Raw genomic sequence first — 20,966 nt, 5'->3', positions numbered from 1 at the left:
CCGTCGGGGTCCTGATGCTCGCACATGCACGAAGGGTTGCGCATGCGCAGATAGCCGCGGCGGCCATGTTGTGGTTGGCGCGAGGTTCGCACAATGCGCTGAGGTTGGCAAGGGTAGCGGTGGCCATTACAAGTGTGCAGGAGCTCTGGGAGGTTGCGCGGGCGCAGTTAAGCGTAGCGGTGGCCATTACAGCTTCGCACAGGCGCAGTAGAGATCGCGCACGCGGTCCCCATAGGAAAGAGGTCCTCAGTGGACTACATCTCCCAGCAGCCTGTGGGGAATGCCCTATGATCCCTGTCACCTGCAGCCAGCCAGCCACTGAGACTTGCAGATTCTCTGCAGCAGGGAATTGGATACAATGTTGTGTGCAGAGTCAGGAAGCAGACTGAAGCACATGAGTGAGTCAGGCTAAGGATACAGAGGGGGAAAGAAGGGGGGCAGAGAGCTGCGAGCCTCTGCCCTAGGCCAGAAATCCCCAGGCTAGAGTTGAGGCCCTGACTCCCCACTAGTGAGGGTGGGTGGTCACAGGGACAGGCCCTTAGGTAAGGACCCGGTGACCCTTCAGCTGTGTGCTAGGCAGGGACCTAGTGACAGATCCTGTGCAGTTCATTAGTGTATGGAGAGGGAGAGACACTGTGCAGTTCTTTGGTACAGGGACTCAGTATAGTGTGTGCTGCATGTTCCTGTATGCTGTGTTGCTGATCCAGAGACTGTCCTTACGGTGGGACGTCCGGCGGGACCCCATCCCACGTGGAGGTACAGATCAGCGCTGGACCAAGCGGCGCCGGTAGATCCTTTGTGAAGACACCCAGGTGTAGAGACACCTGGGCAGGTATTTACAACCTTCCACACGTGCACCAACTTTAACTTGCTCCTCACATGTGACAGGCCTGTTCACACACTTGGGTGGGCTTGGACTCTTTGGACACGGGGTTGGGAAAGGGGTGTAAGGGTATAGCCCAGTTAGGGGCTATGGAGGTTATAGCCCAGTTAGGGGCAAGGTTATAGTTGCCAGCTAGTGGCAGAGGGTGGTACATATATCTTGTTGTGGATTGCTGATGTATGTGTTAAGTTATATTCTGCATATAGTAAAGACCGTTGCTATTTTACATCCAGTGTATGTGTTCATTTGTATGTGTCCTGCGAGGAACAACTCCCGCTCTGCTGGGAGCCATCACAGGTGGAGGCGCTGCACCATATAATATTGTTCAGGAGGATACACCCCAGGCTCTTATTGGCAGAGGCTCAGGCCTCCTGTGAGCCTAACAGGTAAAGCACCACACCTGGTAACATATAGATTCCCCCTCACATACACTCTATATGCGATTGGGTGGGGGAATGCCCGTTACATACATATATATATATATATATATATATGTAACGGGTATTCCCCCACCCAATCGCATATAGAGTGTATGTGAGGGGGAACCTATATGTTATTGCAAATAAAAAGATCACTTGTGAGCACATTCACATGTCTTAGGCAGGTCTGCAACCCCGCCTTTCACCATTATCCCCAGCATAGTGTTTCCACTGCAGCAAGGGATTCTGGGAAATTACATGCAAATGAGCACACCGTGTCACCTTTTGCCTGAAAAACCATTGATACATGGAGCCCATATAGGCTAATGCTTGCTGTTAACACAGCTTTAAAAGCACAGCATGGGAATCAGATGCAAAGCCAGAGAAAGCACTCACAGACATGTTTCAACCTTAAAGCTGCAGTTCAGGCTCCCGTTTTTTTTTTAACTTCAATAGTTTCATGTGGGCAATCTCTACTTACCTAAAAAAAAACTGCATATCTGCCGGTCAATTCGTTCTCCGTCTATTGATCGGCAAAGTTTGGCGACATCTTTAAATATGGGGAATGCAAATGGTGCTATAGGAACAAGCATGCTTGTTAAAATAGAATACAAGAAAATTGGTCTTTCAAAGTTGTTGTTTTTTTGTTTCTTACTACAGAACTGATTTATTAAAAAAAAACACATGCAGGATATTGCCTGAACTGCAGCTTTAATTGGTATCATCAGTGTGAGGTTGGTTGTACTGCTGGCTTTGCAATTTTCAAGACTGAGAAGGAGATTTTTAGCTCCTGGAAGCTGTACTTTTTATGTAGTCTTAATAAATATGTTTTTATCCTTTTTGACTGGTGGGTTCTGTTTGAATCGGAGCGGCAGTGCTACTGATCTTTTTTCTTCTATTGGTCTATCCAGATGAGAGCTGAAAGTCCAACAGTTCTTAAGGCCAAGTTTAGGGTGGCTGTTACGGACGCTTGCGTCCGTGCGCGCCTCCCCTGCGTGCTCCTGCAGCTTAGCGATCTGTGCCCAGGCCGCAGGAGTTGGGTCGGGGCGTGGCGAACATGTCACGGAGCTGGTTCGCTGAACCAGCTCACGTGATGCGACTGCCGCCCCAAATATCATTTCGGGTTGTAGCGGCAAAAGTTAGCAGCGTCAACGCTGCACTTTGCCGCCGGTGGAGTTTTCAGTTTGAACACTCCCACCGAACCCGAAATTGCGATGGGCGTGCGCACACGTCGCATAGCAGCCACATCCCTTGGCGTGTATGAAGCAGATGGGGTACGCCCTGGGGCGTCGAATACTTTTTTCAAAGCCTGAAAGATGAGCAAGGAGTCATTCACCAAGGGGGAGTCTTTGTCCCAGATAGGGGAGGCCCATGCAATGGCCTCACCCACCGAGAGAGATATAATGTACGCCACTCTGGAGTGGTGAACAGCGATGGCTGTAGCTTGAACTGTGTGGCGCACTGGTTCAGGAAGCCCCTGTTATGCAGCTGGATCCCCTCCATAGAGCTGTGGTGCCAGAATGCGGGGTGCGAGAGACGGATGTGCAGAAACCTGAAGTTGGAGCCGCCAGAGACGGGTATCCCCTGTAGAGAATCAAGGCAAGTATCGATGGCCTGCAAAGACGTGGCGATCATGGCCAATTGCTGGTCCTGAAGAGACAGGCGTTGCTTGTGGTCTCCTAGTATGTTGCCTTGAGCAAAAATGGCCTTCCCTACCTCAGCGGGGTCTATGACCCGAGCAAAATGTGACGGTGCTTGTCTCTAACCGGGAGTCCGACCCACAGGGCTGAGTCAGGATATGGTATCAAGTACAATATTCGTGTCACAGACCGAGGTCTCGACGGGGTGCTGGAGCGTAGTCAGTATCACGGTTCCAAGGTTGGGGCAGGAAAGCAGAACATGAGTCCATGTTCAGGCAAAGGTTCAGAGAAGGAAAAGCGTAAAGCAGGAAACCTGAAGAGGTTCAGGAACACCAGGATCAGACACCTTGCTCGGGCCCAGGACAGCTGCAGCAAATTGGTATCTCCATCTATCTAGCTTCAGGGCGTTTACGGTCACTTCAGTCATCTTGCCCTGAAGGGCATTCAAGGTCACTGCCAGTCTTTGGCCATATTGGATCAGGGCAAAGAGCCTAGCCTTGATGTGCCTGCTCTGAAGGGGAACGGCCGTGACGGCAGGACCTTACACCTTCGGGCTGACTATATATACCCTGATAGTGACGTCATAGGTCACCAGACAAACTGGGTGTGGATTCTTTTCTGCCAAATCACTCTATACCATGTGATGGGAAAAGGGGAGGTGCCTGAGTGAGCGCACATAGTTAACCCTTTAGAGCACTTAACCCCTTAACTGAAATACAAGTCCCCAGAGAGGGGGCTACATCAAGATATACATACATACATACCTCTAGAAAAGGCCTCTGATTCTTAATTACTGTATAATTCAGATGGATGCCAAATAAATAAAGAAAACACAGTATTGCTATACATTGCAGGATGTTCAGATTCTGTTTCCTTGAGACAAAAATATATATATATAGTATGCACTAATATTGACTTTATTAGCAAATGACAATCTTGTTTTATTCTTTAGTCAAAAGTTTGTGCACACATTGCATGGTGAAAGGTGGGCTAGGTATAAAAGAAATGCAACAAACAAAATCATATCTTGCAAATGCATGCGTTATTAGACGGAAATATTCCCCACATACTGTATATCCTGTAGAAGGAGCTGGTGATTGTAACAGTGTTACTGCACATCTCGGCAAATACAAATACCACTTGAGGGTACATTTGCATGTCTCACACAGGTCTGCAAACTTGTCTTTGCCCATGATTGCTTAGCAAACAGTGCTTCCTCTGCAGCCAGGGATTCTGGGCAGCGACATGCAAACGAGCGCAGTGTGTCACTCTTCCCATGCATTTTCAGTAAGTTACAGCCTGCACGCTCGGCACTTCTTCAGTTCAGCAAACATTCTCCTGCAGAACCAGAAAGGGGGAAGTGGGGTCAGGTTTCTAGACAATCTGACACCTGGATTTGTCGGCCATTCTGTAAGTATTATCAAAGAATGTGTGTGTGTGTGTGTGTTATCATGCCATTAAGTACTGGGACGGGACTTGTCCTGCAGTTTAAATATGCGCTGAGCAAGCTCTCGGGCACAGGAGAAGGGAAAAGGTTTTGCTAAGAGATAATGGGGAAAGGCAGCTTTGCCGACCTGTCCGAGACCTGTGAATGTGCTCACACCGTGGAATTTCTATTTCCTTTGTGGATAGCAAAGGTTACCGTTTGCCGACAGCCACTGTGTTTGGGCGCCGTGTAGGGTTCACGTCCGAACGCGGAGTGTGGCAACATTCTGGGAATATCACAGCTTAATGCTAGCCCTCTCCTTGATAAAGGCAATCTATTTGCCGAAACGTTGGACCTTTGGTGGCACAATAAACTGCACCTTTAGTAAGATCGTGTGCCTGCTTCCATTCCTTTGCTCAAATATCACAGCTTAACCCATTCAGTGCTGAAAATACCTGCAAATGGCGTCAGTCCCGGCAGCTTAAAAGGGAATCAAAAGCAGAAAGCAGCGGTGTGGTTCTGCTTGCAGTGTTTTTGTACAATGCTGCAAGTGGCTAAAAAGCTATAAAGCTGCAACATATGGGAAATATAATAAGGGACTGCTCGAAACATATAACATTTAACACATTATATAAAAGAGAATATTGTTTTGGTATTAATATGCATTTTATGATGTCTAGATTTATTTTCTTCATAGTTATGCTTCTGGGCAGGCCTTTCCAAACCGGGGCTGTCTGGGGTAAACAAGGACTTTTGGCATCTTTATACCAGGGCTGGCAAATGCCAGTCCTCAATGGCCATGAACAGGTCAGGTTTTCAGGATATCCCCCTGCTTCAGCACAGGTGGTGCAGTCTTCGACTGAGCCACTTGTGCTGAAGCAGGGATATCCTGAAAACCTGACCTGTTGGTGGCCCTTAAGGACTGGAGTTGGCCGCCCCTGCAGTACACGGAATTATAATACAATAAGTGCAAAAAACAAGATCAGAAAATCCCTGCCCCGGAGAGCTTACAATCTAAATTCACGCGTTCTTCCATGCTGAATTAGATGGCAAGCTCTTTAGAACATTCTACATACAGTGAATCATTTCATTTAAGTACAGCCCTGGTATACAACATGCATTATATATATATATATATATATATATATATATATATATATAAATAAATATTTGTGATGTTTAGACTTGTGTGACAAAATGGCTTCATTGTTTTCGTATAATTTGTGGCAAAAGCTGTTGACAAATATGCTTTAAGAAACACAGTTTTGCTGAAAACATACAATGCAAATAATGTTTGAGGCTTTTACCCGTGTGCTTCATTAATAACACTCTGCCTGTGCAAATGCAAATATTTATCTAGCACAGTTATATTTGCTCATGATACAGCTTCATAAATAAGAATGTTGTTTTATAACAAACACCGAAAACCCGGTGAAGAGCAGAGCATTATGCAGGCGTCGTCTTCCCCAGGGGGGCGCAACGCCAGTCCTCAAGCCCCCCCCCCAACAGGTCAGGTTTTTAGGATATCCCAGATTCAGCACATGTGGCTCATTCAAAGACTGAGCCTCTAATTGAGCCACCTGTACTGAAGCAGGGACTGATTGAGCCACCTGTGCTGAAGCTGGGATATCCTTAACCTGACCTGTTGGGGTGAGGCTTGAGGACTGGAGTTGAGCAGCCCTGGTCTACACTGCCAAATGCTGTTTTGGGGTACTTTCTAATCTATTGGTATAGTAGTAATATTCTGTTACTATGTAATTACATTTAGCATAAAAGTCAGCCCTGGTCTTACTAGCATGTATAATTATATCTCACAGTGTCATTTGTTTTTATAGCTGTAGTTCTCTTTAAAAACACATTTACTGGACAGTAAACTTTGTACCATTCGTGTAAAGCTCTGGCAGCGAAACGGAACGTTTCTTTGACCGAGATAAGGTCAGAAGTGCCAGGGCCCCAAGATGAAAGAAAGCGCTATGACCGAGTTGGCAATGTTAGGCCGCGTCCTTAGTAGAGCACGCTGGCTTCCGCGCTCCTCCTCCTCCCCGGCATCGCACTTTCAAAACAAACTTGTTTGTATTGCGAAGCGCCGCTCTCCCTGTAGCGCATGTGCACGTGCTAAGCGCATATGCATTGGCGTCCTAGTGTTTGTTTCCGTATCCTGCACTATGGACGCGGTCTAAGTTCTCAGAAGCAATCCCACGGTTGGAAAACACACAATGTTATGTTTAAAGGGGCAATCCCACAAAGTCAGCCAGCTGAATGTATTAGGGGCCTCTGGCTGGGGAAGCGTTTGTCGCTCACATGTTTTCTTTCCCCTTATCCCACCCTGTGCTTATCAGAGAACCAATAAGGAGATGGGGGACTCTGTAACAACCATTTGCTGATCACCCAGTGACATCATCACCCAGTGACATCATCACCCAGTGACATCGTACAAAAGAGAGCAGCCAGAGGAAATCGAAACCCCTCCAAGTCTAAGGTTACAGCCCCAGTGTTGCGTGGCGGTGCGTGCACAGTTGAAAGCCGCATTGTGTGGTCTGTAGGGGAGCGATGGGATGCGCGGGGGCAGGGCCATGATGGGGCATATCTGCCCTTCCATTGGCTGCGCGCCGACCACGTAATCACGTCGCAGCACGGGAAGACAAAATTCTTGTCTTCCCAGCCAGCGTACGCGTCGTCGCGCTTTGCGCGCCCACACACGGCCTGCTCCATAGAGGGCTGTGTGGCACGCACGCCGCAACCTACAGTGGAGTCTCAGCCTAATACTTCGAGGTGTCAGATTTGGGTTAAAAAATATATAAATAAAAGCCTTCGATAGGATTGATTGGCCCTATCTAAGAGGGACACTGGAGGCATTTGGCTTCGAGGGACGCCTTTTGGGAGCCATTATGGCCCTATATGAAGGGCCGGCAGCAAGGGTGAGACATCAAGGGTTCCCTTCAGGACAATTTCAAATCCGTAGTGGCACGAGGCAGGGTTGCCCGCTGTCCCCCTTGCTGTTTGCCCTCTGTATCGAACCCTTGGCGGCACACCTGAATTTATGCCCAGATGTGTCAGGAATAACAGTAAAAGAGCAGACGCACAAAGTGGCGCTGTACGCGGATGATGTGATACTGACATTATCCAGACTTCTCACCTCCCTGCCCAATGTGTTCGCAATATTATTGCAGTTTAAACAAATATCGGGGTTCAAAATTAATCAGGCCAAATCAGAAGCCCTCAATATAAATCTACCCAAACCAATGGAAAAACTAATTGGATTAAACTTTAATTTTAACTGGCAACCCTCCATGATCAAATATCTAGGGGTATATATAACGCGAGATGCCAAAGCGTTATACAAGGCAAATTATCCCATGTTGTTCAAGACACTGAGGGAGGATCTCAGAAGATGGGAGGAGCATGGCATTTCTTGGATTGGAAGAATTCACAGTGTTAAAATGAATCTTCTACCTAAGGTGCTATATCTGTTTCAGGCCCTCCCTACCCCCCTGCTGAAAGATGACATCCTCTCGCTGCAGTCTAGAATAATGAAGTTTATCTGGAATAAAAAAAGCCCACGGATAAAAAAAGATATCTTGAGGAGGCCGACCTCGAGAGGGGGGTTGGGGGTGCCTTGCCTGTTTGCCTACTACAAAGCAGCCCAACTGAGCCAAATCATACAGTGGCACATGGACCCGGATCTCCAAAGATGGGTGGCCCTAGAAAAATATTGCTGTGCTGAAAAGATTGAGCTGCAGAACCTTATATGGTTACCTAAAAAGTGTTGGTCGGGAATTCAGACTCCGCTACAGGCTATATCAAACTCATTGAAGGTTTGGGAGGCTACCAAATTTAAATGTTCTCTCACAACACTAAACTCATTGATGACGCCCATTTGGGGTAATCCGGATTTTGCTCCAGGAATGGATCGTTCACATTTCGCAAAATGGTTTCAATCAGGGTATATTAGACTAAATCAGGCCTGCACAACTCATAAAGCGAGAAGGGCCGAATTGCTCCAAGGAAAAAAAAATTACATCACCTCCCCCCTCCTGCACATCACATCCCCTGCACCTCACCCCCCTGCACCTCCAATCACCCCCCTGCACCTCCAATCACCCCCCTGCACCTCCAATCACCCCTGCACCTCACCCCTGCACCTCACCCCCTGCACCTCACATCACCCTTCCTGCACATCACCTCCCCCCTCCTGCACATCACATCCCCTGCACCTCACCCCCCTGCACCTCCAATCACCCCCCTGCACCTCCAATCACCCCCCTGCACCTCCAATCACCCCCCTGCACCTCACATCACCCCTGCACCTCACATCACCCCTGCACCTCACATCACCCCTGCACCTCACATCACCCCTGCACCGCACATCACCCCCCCTCCTGCACATCACATCCCCTGCACCTCCAATCACCCCCCTGCACCTCCAATCACCCCTGCACCTCACCCCCTGCACCTCACATCACCCCTCCTGCACATCACCCCCCCCCTCCTGCACATCACATCCCCTGCACCTCCAATCACCCCCTGCACCTCCAATCACCCCCCTGCACCTCCAATAACCCCCCTGCACCTCCAATCACCCCCCTGCACCTCCAATCACCCCTGCACCTCCAATCACCCCTGCACCTCCAATCACACCTGCACCTCACCCCCTGCACCTCACATCACCCCTCCTGCACATCACCCACCCACCCCCTCCTGCACATCACATCCCCTGCACATCACCCCCTGCACCTCCAATCACCCCTGCACCTCACTCCCTGCACCTCACAACACCCCCCTGCACCTCACCCCCCTGCACCTCACCTCAATGCACCTCACCCCCCTGCACATATCCACGTTCGGATCAGGGGGGGGGAGCGGCCGCAGAAGAGCTCAGCTGGCTGTGACTTCCCCCTCCGTCCCACGTTGCGAGCGGGGGGTGGTTTTGGGGGGAGGTCTGAGCAAGGAGCGGGAGCGGGCCCTGCGCATGCGCGCCGGGACTGCGGGGAATCGCCGCCATTATTTTTTTTCAAAATTATTTTTTTTTCAAAGTTTTTTTTTTTTTTTTTTTTCAAAGTTTTTTTTTTTTCAAGGTTTTTTTTTTTTTTTTTTAAATCTCATGGAGGGCCGCACAGAGAGACCAGGCGGGCCGCATGCGGCCCGTGGGACGCGTGTTGTGCAGCCCTGGACTAAATGATCTGGAGGGAAGACAGCATATCAAAACTTTTGATCATATCAAAGAAGAAAAAACATGCCCAATACAGAATTTTTTAGATACCTCCAGATCAGGGCATTTTACAACAAAACTCCAACTCGGCCTAGGAGAACAAACTGCGAGCAGCTGTTTTCTAGAGGCACGGACACAAGGGGACTAACATCTAGAATGTACAGGGAAGTGATCTGTCCAGCAACTAAAGACGAATCCCGACTTAGTTATATGAGACAATGGGAGGACGACTTAGGGGAGACGTTAGAGGACGAGGACTGGGACAGGATCCTACAGGCAGCAGCCAAAAGCTCTATCTGTACCACGTTAAAGGAGAACGCATACAAAGTCCTAATGCGGTGGTATTACACCCCAACAAAATTAGCCAAATTTGTCAGAGGTTTCTCCCCGCTTTGTCCGAAGCAATGCGGAGAACGAGCTGACTTGCGCCATATGCTGTGGTCTTGCACGAAGGTGGCTCCGATTTGGGGCGGAAATTAGAGATTGGCTTTAAATATTGATCGGACTGGAGATCCCCCTGGACCCATGGCTGTTCCTGGTGGGCAGGCAGATCCAGGGGCTATCGAATGCCACTCATAAATTGATAGCACACTTAGCAACAGCCACCAGATGTGAGATCGCAGCATTGTGGAAGCAACCGGAAGTACCAATTTTACCCAAAATTAGGAACAGAATTTGGTTTGTGTGCCGGATGGAACAATTGTCGAGTTTGGTCAATGACTCCGGCTCAAATTTTCTAAAAGTGTGGTCGCCCTAGCTGGCCCAAACAGACATCCCGGGAGTAGATGCTACCACAATCTTGCAATGATAACCATAAATGCGTTCTCCTCTGACCAAACGGATTCTCGACCACACAGTGACTAGGAAAACCCGAGGTATAGGGGAGCTCAAGGAAGTAGGGCCACTTCGATAGGCTTAGCCGTTGACCCGGCACGCTAATACCAACAAGATACCGATAGAGAGGAAAGTGAAAAGAGCTGTATCCGCCCAGCAGTGATCAAGGTCGCGTTCTGGCCCCCCCCCCCCCTTCCCACCCCCCCTCATCCTGTTACCCTGCCGTCATGTTCGTTGGTTTGTTAAGTCTGTCACGTGCGTCACGTTTAATGTTTGTAAACAAAGAAATGGTAAAGTTACAAATGCTAATGGATTGTGTTATAATGTATGCACCAAAACACCTAATAAAACCAAAGTTATAAAAAAAAATATATATATATATATATATAAATTACCCGCATGAGATCTCTTAAACATATCACTGCAATTAAATACCGGATTAAATACTGTATGGGCCACTTATTACCTTTACAGCTTCACAAACATTTTCTCCCTGTCCGGGCAGAACTGCAAGACAATGCATTTTAGGTTAACACACACTGCAGGACCTTGCAACCATGAACTGGAAGACGCCTTCACGCAGGACATGTTCAGGGGGCAAAGTACTAACATTATATAAGTTAAACTTATCTAGGCTTCTCCAGGGATAACTGCTTTAACTTCCATTGACTGTTTAAAAATATTTTACCAGGAAAGACACATTGTGATGTATTTATTTTTGCAGGTAAATGATCTGATCGGGATCCTCTGAGCATTTAAAAAATACTCCCGGTGATTGCAGCTGCTATGAAAATCCTCCGTACAGCCAGAGACGTTACCCGCCATCTGACTCCGAGAGTATATCCCAGGTTATTCAGCCAGGCGCCAAAGCTTCTTACGCCGCAGAACTTCTCCGATTATGAGGACATTAAACTGCGTTACAAGCCAGAAGTGCCAGAATATTTCAACTTCGCAAGCGATGTCTTAGACAAGTGGTCTGCGATTGAAAAGGTACACGTTTTCTTCTACTGCTTTTACCATCAACAAAAGTCTACCTGATCGCCTTGGTAGTTCTGCAGACTCACAACGAGTTTAAAATTGCCGGGTTTAAATCTTTCCCCCCCCCACCCCCCAGGGGAACGTGCCTGCCGCATCTCTGGCCAATAGGAAGCCGCAACTGCATCAGCTGCAGATTCCTATTGGCCGGCTATTTCATTCCCTTTTAAACACAAGGGAGTAATACTGGCAACTTGACCGGTAAGAAGCCAGGGAACTGGTGAGTCTCCGCTGCTGAGAATAGTGCTGTGCAGCTCCGGAGACACCCTGGTTCCCATCTTATATTAAAAAAAAGGGGGGTGAGTGTAGTTAGGGAGGATTGCATTTTTAAAAGGTTTATTTTTAATTAATAGATTCGAAGCAGGGCCTCTCCTGAGCTGCACTGCGTTGATTTGAGCTCCAGGGACCCCCTGCTTCCTGAGATATATACCGCCGTATTGCCGGTAGGAGCCCTGACTAGGTTCACAACATGGGAGTTTAAAAGTACTGCGGACCAATAGGAATCAGTGACGTCATCCCTTGCAGCTTCCTATTGGCTTGCGTGACCTGGACATTAAAACTGAAGAGAGATACCGACACCCCCCTCCAGGTCAGTTAGATTGTAAGCTCCTCGGGGCAGGGACTCCTCTTTCTTAATGTTACTTTTATGTCTGAAGCACTTATTCTCATGACCTGTTATTTATATGATTACCACGTGTATTACTACGGTGACGTACTATGTACATTAATGGCGCTATATAAATAAAGACATTCAATACAGTATCTCAGGAAGCAGAGGGTCCCCGGAGCTGAAATCAAAGCAATTCAGCAGGTGTTGGATGAACACAAGTACTGCATTTCCTGGCACCATTTTACGATGTTAAGAATCGATTGTCCTCTCTCCCTAGGAACGCAGCGGTCATTCGAATCCAGCTCTCTGGTGGATAGGTGGTAAAGGTAATGAAGTCAAGTGGAGCTTCGAGGAGTTGGGATTTCTCTCCAGGAAAACGGCCAACCTACTGTCTGATGCCTGTGACTTGAAACCGGGGGACAGAGTTATTGTGATTCTGCCCCGGGTGACAGAATGGTGGCTTTTAAATGTGGCATGTATAAGAGCAGGTCAGTACATCTCGGACGTTGATTACAGATCTCGACACGCTATTAGAAAATACAAATCTGATGGAAGGATTACTACTTGACTGCTTGCTTTTGATGATAAGAGTAAGCTGGAGGGAGCTTGTTATCAATAGATTCCACGGGTGGTTCAGGGGTGGCCAATTCCAGTCCTCAAGAGCCACCAACAGGTCGGGTTTTAAGTATATCCCTGCTTCAGCACAGGTGGCTCAGTCATTGACTGAGCCACTGATTGAGCCAGGGTTATCCTTAAAACCTGAGGACTGGAGTTGGCCACTCCTGCATTAGTTAGTTACATTTGATGCAGTAACACAGGAGGGAGAGAGAGGAGGGGGTATGATACCTTTTATTGGACTAGCAAGTAGTTGATATGTTACAGGCTTTCGAGCCTCTTAGGGGTCCTGCATCGGGTATGGCAGAAATACAAACACTGTATATAATATTTTGCTTCTGTAAGAGGGATTTCTGGTTACAATGGAGGGAGGAAGTGGGAAATAGGATACGTAGAAACAGGCAGCCTGGTGTGAAAATTAACAGTCGACAGGGGAGCGCAGACTTTAGAAGCTGCGCCCCCCTGCCTGGCCTCGCCCAGTCTCGCGCCTCCTCTGCTACCTGCCAGCTGTGTAAAATGACGCTCTGGGGTCGCGTCAGGTCACGTGACCCGCAGCATCATGTGACGTCACATCATGGAGACGCGTCTGAATCCCGGTAAGTGTTACCGTTGAGAGGCCTCACACGATCCCCCGGGATTTAATTTAAATAACTTGGGGAGGAGTGCGGGGCCTATGCAACCGCCCACGACCCCCCCAGAAAAATCTCCCGCCCCCCAGTTTGCACACCGCTGAGTTAAGACATAAAAATAAAACCAGACAAACACTGTATATATTGTGTTTCTGTATTTCTGCCACACCCGATGCAGGACCATGAGAGGTTGGAAAGCTTGTAACATATCAACTACTTGTTGGTCCAATAAAAGGTATACCCCCTCCTCCCTCTCCCTCCTGTGTTACTATGTGGAAGGAAGGACCAACCCGGCTCCCCATCCGTCTTTGCTTACATTGATGCAGAATACAGCAGTGAACCCCCCCCAAATTGTCTTTATCGTGTTATTGAATTAATAATCCCAGAAGAACAGGGCATTATTGGCCAGTAATGCCCTGTTCTGAGGGGATTATTCCTATTATAGGCTAAATGTAGGCTTATTTTGTAAATGTTTTTTTTTTTTTAAAAAGATAGACACTTAATTATTTAATTGGTTGCCAAAACACAAGAAGATACTGTACCTTCTCACTATTCCTGGATTTATCTTGTTGTAGTAATCTTTGGTCCTCTTCGTTAATTTCCCATTCCAGACGGAAGTTTATAGAAAATGTAAGGCCCTGAGAGTTACATTTGACCTTGGAATGTCCATCCTACAGTATGTTTTTGCAAAATTCCCTTTCAACTATATTCATTATTTAACAGATAATATTTAGCTTTGTGTTTTCACCAATGATTTATTACTGCGGACTTGGTGACAATTCTTCAGAAGAAATTTAAAGTTTAATTAAAGTTTTTCATGCAACCTATTTTTTTTTTTAACAATCCCTCATCAACTTATCTATTAATGTTGGTGAGCTTGGGAAATAAATCATACAGAGTATCTAGTGTACTGAGGATATGATTTCTAAAGAACACTGCTATTACTGGGTCTACCAGTGTACTGTATATTTATATGTTTTGTATTTAAGTAATAATTCCCAAACTGGCTCGTAATGTATTATTATAGGCTAATTGTATGCTTTTTCTACATTTGTCATTAAAAAAAAGACACTTCTGTATAGTTGGATTGATTTTTTTATCGATGTATGTGATATTGTACAATTTCTTATGCTTTTACTGTACTTGTTGATAAAAATAAAATTGTACTGCAAATACTCAAGAGTGTATATATATACACACACACACACACACACACACACACACACACACACACACACACACACACACACTTCAACAAACCTATACATTTGCACGCCCCGGGCGAGTGGATTTAACATTGTGGCGAGCTCCTATTGGTCGAAGCAGCACACGTGTGGTACTAGGTGGCGAGTAGAATTTTTTTGTTCGGCAAGTAGATTTTTTGGTGATTTGTCGACCACTGTGTGTGTGTGTGTGTGTGTGTGTGTGTGTGTGTGTGTGTATATACACACACATACACACATACATACACACACATACACACACACATACACACACACACATACACACACACACATACACACACACACACACATACACATACACAATGCAGCCCCCATCTGTACACACACACACACACACACACTGTCTCCTGTGCGGAGCTCTCAGCAGGGAGGGAGAGGAGCGGCGGAGGTGGCTTTCAAAATTTGCTGCCCCTAGCCTCTTGCCTGTGTCGGGCCGACTCCTTGCCGCCGCCGCGCTCCTGCTCCTTTGGAATCACCAACATGACGTCCTACGGTGGCAGGTTGCCATGGAAACACGACGTCATTACGTCATTTGACGTTATGTTGTAACGAGACGCTGCGCGACGTCACGTTGGGGACGTCTGCAGCGTCATTTGACACGGGGATTTCAAAGGCGTTTCAAATGTCGGAGGCTGCGGCCCCTGTGCCTGCCTCGGCGTGCGTACAAGCACCGCCTCCCAATGCGGCTGGGCCCAGTAAGCACCCTCGCCGGAAGGTGCAGCCGCGCTGTACTGCAAGTTTTTGCAATTTCCCAAAAATTGTATTTGCAACTTGCGACGGAGGTGTGGCCACGCCCCCCCAGCGGCGGTTCAGCCAATGAGGGCGAACCAGCCGCGTGAGGTCACGGTCACGCCCCTACAAAACCCCCACCACGCCCCCTCCCGTCGCAATCTCTGCTTCTCTCCGCAGACCGCAGATTGCGGTGAAGCGCTGTGCACGCGCCCCCCCCCCCCCCCTGCCGGGCACGTGTACACTGGGACCGCGGCCTGAGAGTTGCTCTCGCTCAGTGTGTATGAGAACTCAAAGCCGATTGCCACGCTTTTCAGCCGAAGTGCCACAAATTCTGGGCATATCCAATCAGAGAGCAGGGATTTCAATAATGCCCGGAATTTCTAACAGTTTAGACTATACTTGTGCATATAACATCCACATTATCATTCTCAGGTTTGGTGCTGATTCCGGGAACAACTCAACTCACAGCAAAAGACATCCTCCATCGGCTAAACACTTCCAAGGCCAAGTGCATCGTAACCAGTGAGGCCGTAGCACCCGCTGTAGACTCTGTTTCATCTCAAGCTCCATTTTTAAAAACAAAACTAATATCTGGAGGAAACAGAGACGGCTGGTTGAATTTTAAAGGTCTCTTTGAGTAGGTATCTTTGTAACGTCAGTATTTTCAAGTAATGTAAATATGCGTGTTATTAATTTCTATAAAGCAATAAAGGCGCAGGCACGCTGCAGGTACACACGGACATACAAGTGTAGGGACAAAGGACACATATATATCAAATTGACCGTGGCAATATGGTGCAGAACAACTGGATTGGTTAATATAGAGCAGTGTTTTTCAACAGGGGTTCCTTGGAACACTTGTATCCTGCGGGCGTCCCTAAAGGGTTCCCTGCAATTTTCTGGTACTTTGAAAATCGTACCAAATACAGAAGAATTTACAACGCATCTGATCTCAGACGCGCTATTAGAGAGGGTTGGGGTTCCCTACAATGCATCTGATCTCAGACGTGCTATTAGAGAGGGTTGGGACTCCCAAGAATTTCACCATATAATTATTGGGGTCCTTAACCAAAAAAAGTTGAAAACCACTGCTATTGAGACAGACTGACACTAGCTATAAATACGCCCCTTAGTGCATATGTGGAATAAATAAATAAAAATAAATGGGGAGGTAAATAAAGTGTACAGGAATTATAAGAAAGTGAACAAATGTGAGGAATAAATAAATAGAAAGTATCAAGAAACCATAGGGCTGTAAAGCATAGTGCCTCAAACAGGAGATGTAACGTACATAATGTTGCAAGTCTATGAAGAGCAATCATATAGAATGGTAAACAACCAAAGCTCTCAATGTAACAAGGCATGTAGCATGGGGGGGGGGGGTGCTCAATACCAGTCCTCAAGCCCCCCTCCAACAGGTCAGGTGTTCAGGATATCCCTGCTTCAGCACAGGTTGCTGAGTGACCTGTGCTGAAGCTGGGATACCCTGCACACCTAACCTGTTTTGGGGGGGGGGTTGAGGACTTGCACCCCTGATGTAACATGCAAAAGGATAAAGGTGACTGCCTGCCTGGCACAAAGCACAAACGTTTAAACATGTCAGAGATGGGAAGGAAACCCGGAGTTGCTCAGAATAACGGCAGTGGGCATAGATGGCTATATGGGTACTCATTGTATCAAGATGCCGCTGGAACAATTCAAGAGGGCATGTGTCATACTGGAGAGTAGGTCAGAGGATACACCGTTACATGGAGTTACACAAGGGCAAATTATACAAGTAATTACTGTTGAGATGTCATAAAGATAAGTGATAAACATGAGAAGCCCACACAATGTCCTGCAGATAGAATCACTTGAATATGGAAACGTTGACCCATGTATCCAGGCTCTGGTGCTGGTGGTGGACTCTTCCCAACTCAAATCAGAGCTCTGCACAGGAAATGGTATTAATCAAGCTTCAATTTAAATGTTGCAAAGGGCGGCCGATGACCAGCACAGCTGTGTGAAGACAAAGAGCACAGATCCCATGACCATCTATTTTACTAGTGGAACAACCGGTTCTCCAAAAATGACTGAACATAGCCACTGTAGCTTTGGGCTCGGACTGGCTGTGAATGGACGGTGAGTGTCATGTGAAAAGAAGTATCTATATCTTTATATAGCACCCACAGTGTACTAAGTGCTTTACAAAGACAATACAGTACAGGAAATTATATTACAATAAGCGCAAAGACAGACTATAGGGAAAATAATCCTTGCCCCGGAAAGCTTACAATCTAATAAAGCAGTGTATGAATGTAGAGTTTGCTCTGTCCCATGGCACAGATTAGGAGTTCTCTAACTTTTCCCATTTAACCATCACCGATAGTAACATAGCATCCGGTAAAATACAAAGGCAGTTGTCCACCGAGCTAAGTATTAATTAAATTCTACATGGGTGAGATATATTTACAATGGTCCAGAGGAAGGGAAACAAATATGCTTCTTTTCCATGTTACAATACTTTTACACCCCCCCCCCCCTTATATTTTAAATACAGAAGCTAATCACCACCACAATTCCCATGGACCCTGTCCCTGGGTGCTCTTTAGCCGACAGTTTTAGAACAAGTGTCATAAAAAGCTTTATTTTAGGATCGCTACTAATGTAGGCTGCAGGGGGGGGAGGAGGAGAAAGAGATGATGTGTACCTAAGAGTATGCCCTCCCCCTCAATGCTTCATAAGCAGAGTCTCTGTGCTATGTAAAAAGTTCAAACCATGAGCTCTGAAATCTGCCAATTGGAATTTTTACTCTAGATCAGGGATGGGAAACTAGTCCTCAAGGGCCACCCGCAGGTCAGATTTTTAGGATATCCCTGCTTCAGCACAGGTGGCTACTGATTATGCCACCTGTGCTGAAGCATGGATATCCTGAAAACCTGACCTTTGGGGTGGCCCTTGAGGACTGTGAGTTGCCCACCCCTGATCTAGAGCCAATTCAGACTAGGAGTTTCTTTTTTTTTTTTTTTTTTTTTTTTTTTTTCAAACGTTTTTATTAGGCATATTTAGGTTTTCATAAATTACATTACATATCTGGCCTAATACAATAGTATTTTCCTTGTTCAAATAGTAGAAGAGTCGGGGTAGAGCCCCTGAGGGGATGACCCCAGGACCACATCATGGGCCGGAGGCCTGGAGAGGGAAAAAAAAGAGTGCGGAGGAATAGAGGGGGGAGGGGAAGGGAGTTGTCCCTCCCTCCCCTCGACCGGCAGGACTCTCCCATACATATTCCAAGGCTCTTCTGCGTTCACGTTGCTTAGTGAAGAATATATTGGTTTGGGTTAGTGGATTAACCAGGGCTCCCAAATTTGATAGAAACTTTCCGTCGAACGCTTAAGGAAGGCCGTGAGTTTTTCCATTGTCAGGACCTCATTGAGTCTTTTCTTCACCATTTGTTTTGTGGGGAACGTTACCTTCTTGCATAGGGACGCAACTGAGCATCTCGCTGCTGTGAGAATAAAGCAGATTAATTTCCATTTGGGCGATCAATTTCTTCTATTGGTCTGTCCAATAGGAAGGTCAGTGGATCAATGGGAATTGTGAGGTCTGTGACCTCTTTTATTAAATCTTGTATTATGAGCCATAATTTCTGAATCTCTGAACATAGCCACCAGATATGGGCCATGTCCCCTCTCTGTCCACAGCCTCTCCAGCATAAATCTGAGGCCAGAGGGTATATTTGTTTCAGTCTCACTGGGGTAAGATACCAGTGATTAAATTATTTTATATATATTTTCCTTCACTGTGGTACATATGGAAGTTCCTGGGGCCGAGTCCCATATTTCTTCCCAGTCCGCACTGTCTATAACCATGTTCAATTCCGCTGCCCATTTGAGCATATAATCGTGTGCGGTGGGGTTCGCTGGCTTCTCCATTACGGCGTATATTTGTGTTATTAGACCTTTTTGATGTGCCCCTTCTTGGCTTCTCAAATTTTGTGAGGGGGAAATTTCAACGTTGAGGACATTTTTTTGTAAAAAGTGGCGAATTTGGAGAAATTTGAATGTATCTAGCTCAGGTGCGTTGAATTTGGTGCGTAAATCTTGGAAACTCAGGAACTTTCCATCGCTCAACTGGTCGGCGACCGCTCTGATCCCCAATGATTTGAATAGATCGAATTGTTTAGTTTCGCACCCTGGGGGGAATTTAGGGTTGTTAAATATTGGAGTGAGCTGTGAGCTGGTGGAGGAGAGCTGGAATTTAGTTTTAGCTTTTAGCCATATTTCCCATGTGTGTCTCATCGCCCCCAGTTAAAATTTAGGCACCATGTCTGTCCCTCTATCACCACACCAAAGATAAGCTGGCAGAGAAGGCATTCTGGAGTATTGAGATTCAATTGCTAGCCAACATAGCTGGTCTGGGTCCGAGTTCCATATGACCGCCTGTCTTAATTGGGCTGCTTGGTAATATTTTGAGACATCTGGGACTCCCAAGCCTCCTCTCGCTCTGGGCGACAAAAGAACTGATCTTGCTACTCTGGGTTTCTTACCCTGCCAAATAAAATGAAAAATGTTGTTTTTAATATTTTTTAGTTTAGAACCAGGGATATGGACTGGGAGCGTCGGCAAAAAATATAATAATCTGGGGCGTATATTCATTTTAACTGAAATCATTCTCCCGATCCATGGGATCTGGTATCCTTCTCATTTATCCAGATCTTTTTTAATTTTCCTAAAGAGGGTTGGGTAGTTATTTTGATAGAGGGAATGGTAGTTCCTTGATACATGTACTCCCAAGTATTTGATGTATGAAGGGCTCCATCTATAATTGAAATTTAGTTTCAGTAATTGCATCTCTGGTTCTGACAGGTTTAGGTTCAGGGCTTCTGATTTGTCACTATTAATTTTGTAACCTGATATTTTGCCAAATTCCGCTAACTCTTTATGAAGATTGGGAAGGGAAGTCTGAGGTTGCGTTAATGTTAGGATAATATCATCGGCAAATAATGAGACTTTGTAGTTTTTTTCACTAATTAGTACGCCCTGTATGTTTATATTGTCTCGTATTTTAGACGCTAGAGGTTCGATTGTTAGACCGAAGAGGAGAGGAGACAACGGGCACCCCTGTCTCGTTCCATTTTTTTATTTCAAATTTCTTTGCGGCTCCTCCCAGGAGTTTAACCACCGCAGAGGGGCTGCAATATAGTGCTCGGACTCCCTCTAAATATGTATCTTTGAAGCCGAATTTCTGCATTGTTTTATCAAGGAAGATTAGGAGTTTCTTAAAAGAAATATGACCTTAAAAATATACATTTTCCAAAATACTTTGCCTTAAACTTTTTCTCCCGACACACACAGATATTGGCTGGATTTGACGCCCTCGGACATATTTTGGAATATGTCAGACACAGGCTGGGCAAAGTCTGCATGGAGTAGTGTTTTTGCACCGTGGATTCAGGGCGCCTGTGTTTTTGCCCACAGCATGACTCGCTTTGATCCAACTGTAATCCTCGAAGTAAGATAACCTCGGAGAATAGCGTTATATGTGTGGGGCAGCGATGTCTGTGGATGAGGCGCTTTACAAGCACAGAGTGATGTCGTAACTTGTTAACTGATCTCAATAACCTCTTGGCTAATTCACTTCCACTGACTTAAGAATCTACATGTTGGTATTTTGACTATCAAAGCAAATATATAAAGAACCAGTCAATA

At 46.4% G+C, this 20,966-nt stretch overlaps 1 protein-coding gene across 6 annotated transcripts in view; it reads left to right on the top strand.

Annotated features, from left to right (window-relative positions):
- LOC142463362 (acyl-coenzyme A synthetase ACSM3, mitochondrial-like) overlaps positions 1-20,966 on the top strand; it is a 43,788-nt gene that overhangs the window by 16,211 nt on the left and 6,611 nt on the right. Inside the window, exons 1-7 of one of the 6 annotated variants that reach the window (XM_075566008.1) lie at positions 4,146-4,352; positions 6,708-6,847; positions 11,136-11,401; positions 12,334-12,544; positions 15,709-15,913; positions 17,254-17,397; positions 20,613-20,769. In XM_075566008.1, coding sequence (XP_075422123.1) covers positions 11,198-11,401; positions 12,334-12,544; positions 15,709-15,913; positions 17,254-17,397; positions 20,613-20,769 — 921 coding nt within the window. In that variant the 5' untranslated portion in view covers positions 4,146-4,352; positions 6,708-6,847; positions 11,136-11,197. Of the gene's footprint in view, positions 1-405; positions 833-4,143; positions 4,353-6,707; positions 6,873-11,135; positions 11,402-12,333; positions 12,545-15,708; positions 15,914-17,253; positions 17,398-20,612; positions 20,770-20,966 lie in introns of those variants that run through there. The other 5 variants (XM_075566007.1, XM_075566009.1, XM_075566006.1 and 2 more) reach the window with 5 other exon arrangements.

This window comes from Ascaphus truei, chromosome 11 (assembly GCF_040206685.1).
Source record: "Ascaphus truei isolate aAscTru1 chromosome 11, aAscTru1.hap1, whole genome shotgun sequence".
In the NCBI taxonomy this organism is placed as follows: domain Eukaryota; kingdom Metazoa; phylum Chordata; class Amphibia; order Anura; family Ascaphidae; genus Ascaphus; species Ascaphus truei.
Note: the sequence above shows the minus strand (reverse complement) of the source record. Positions and strands in the feature narration are given on the sequence as shown.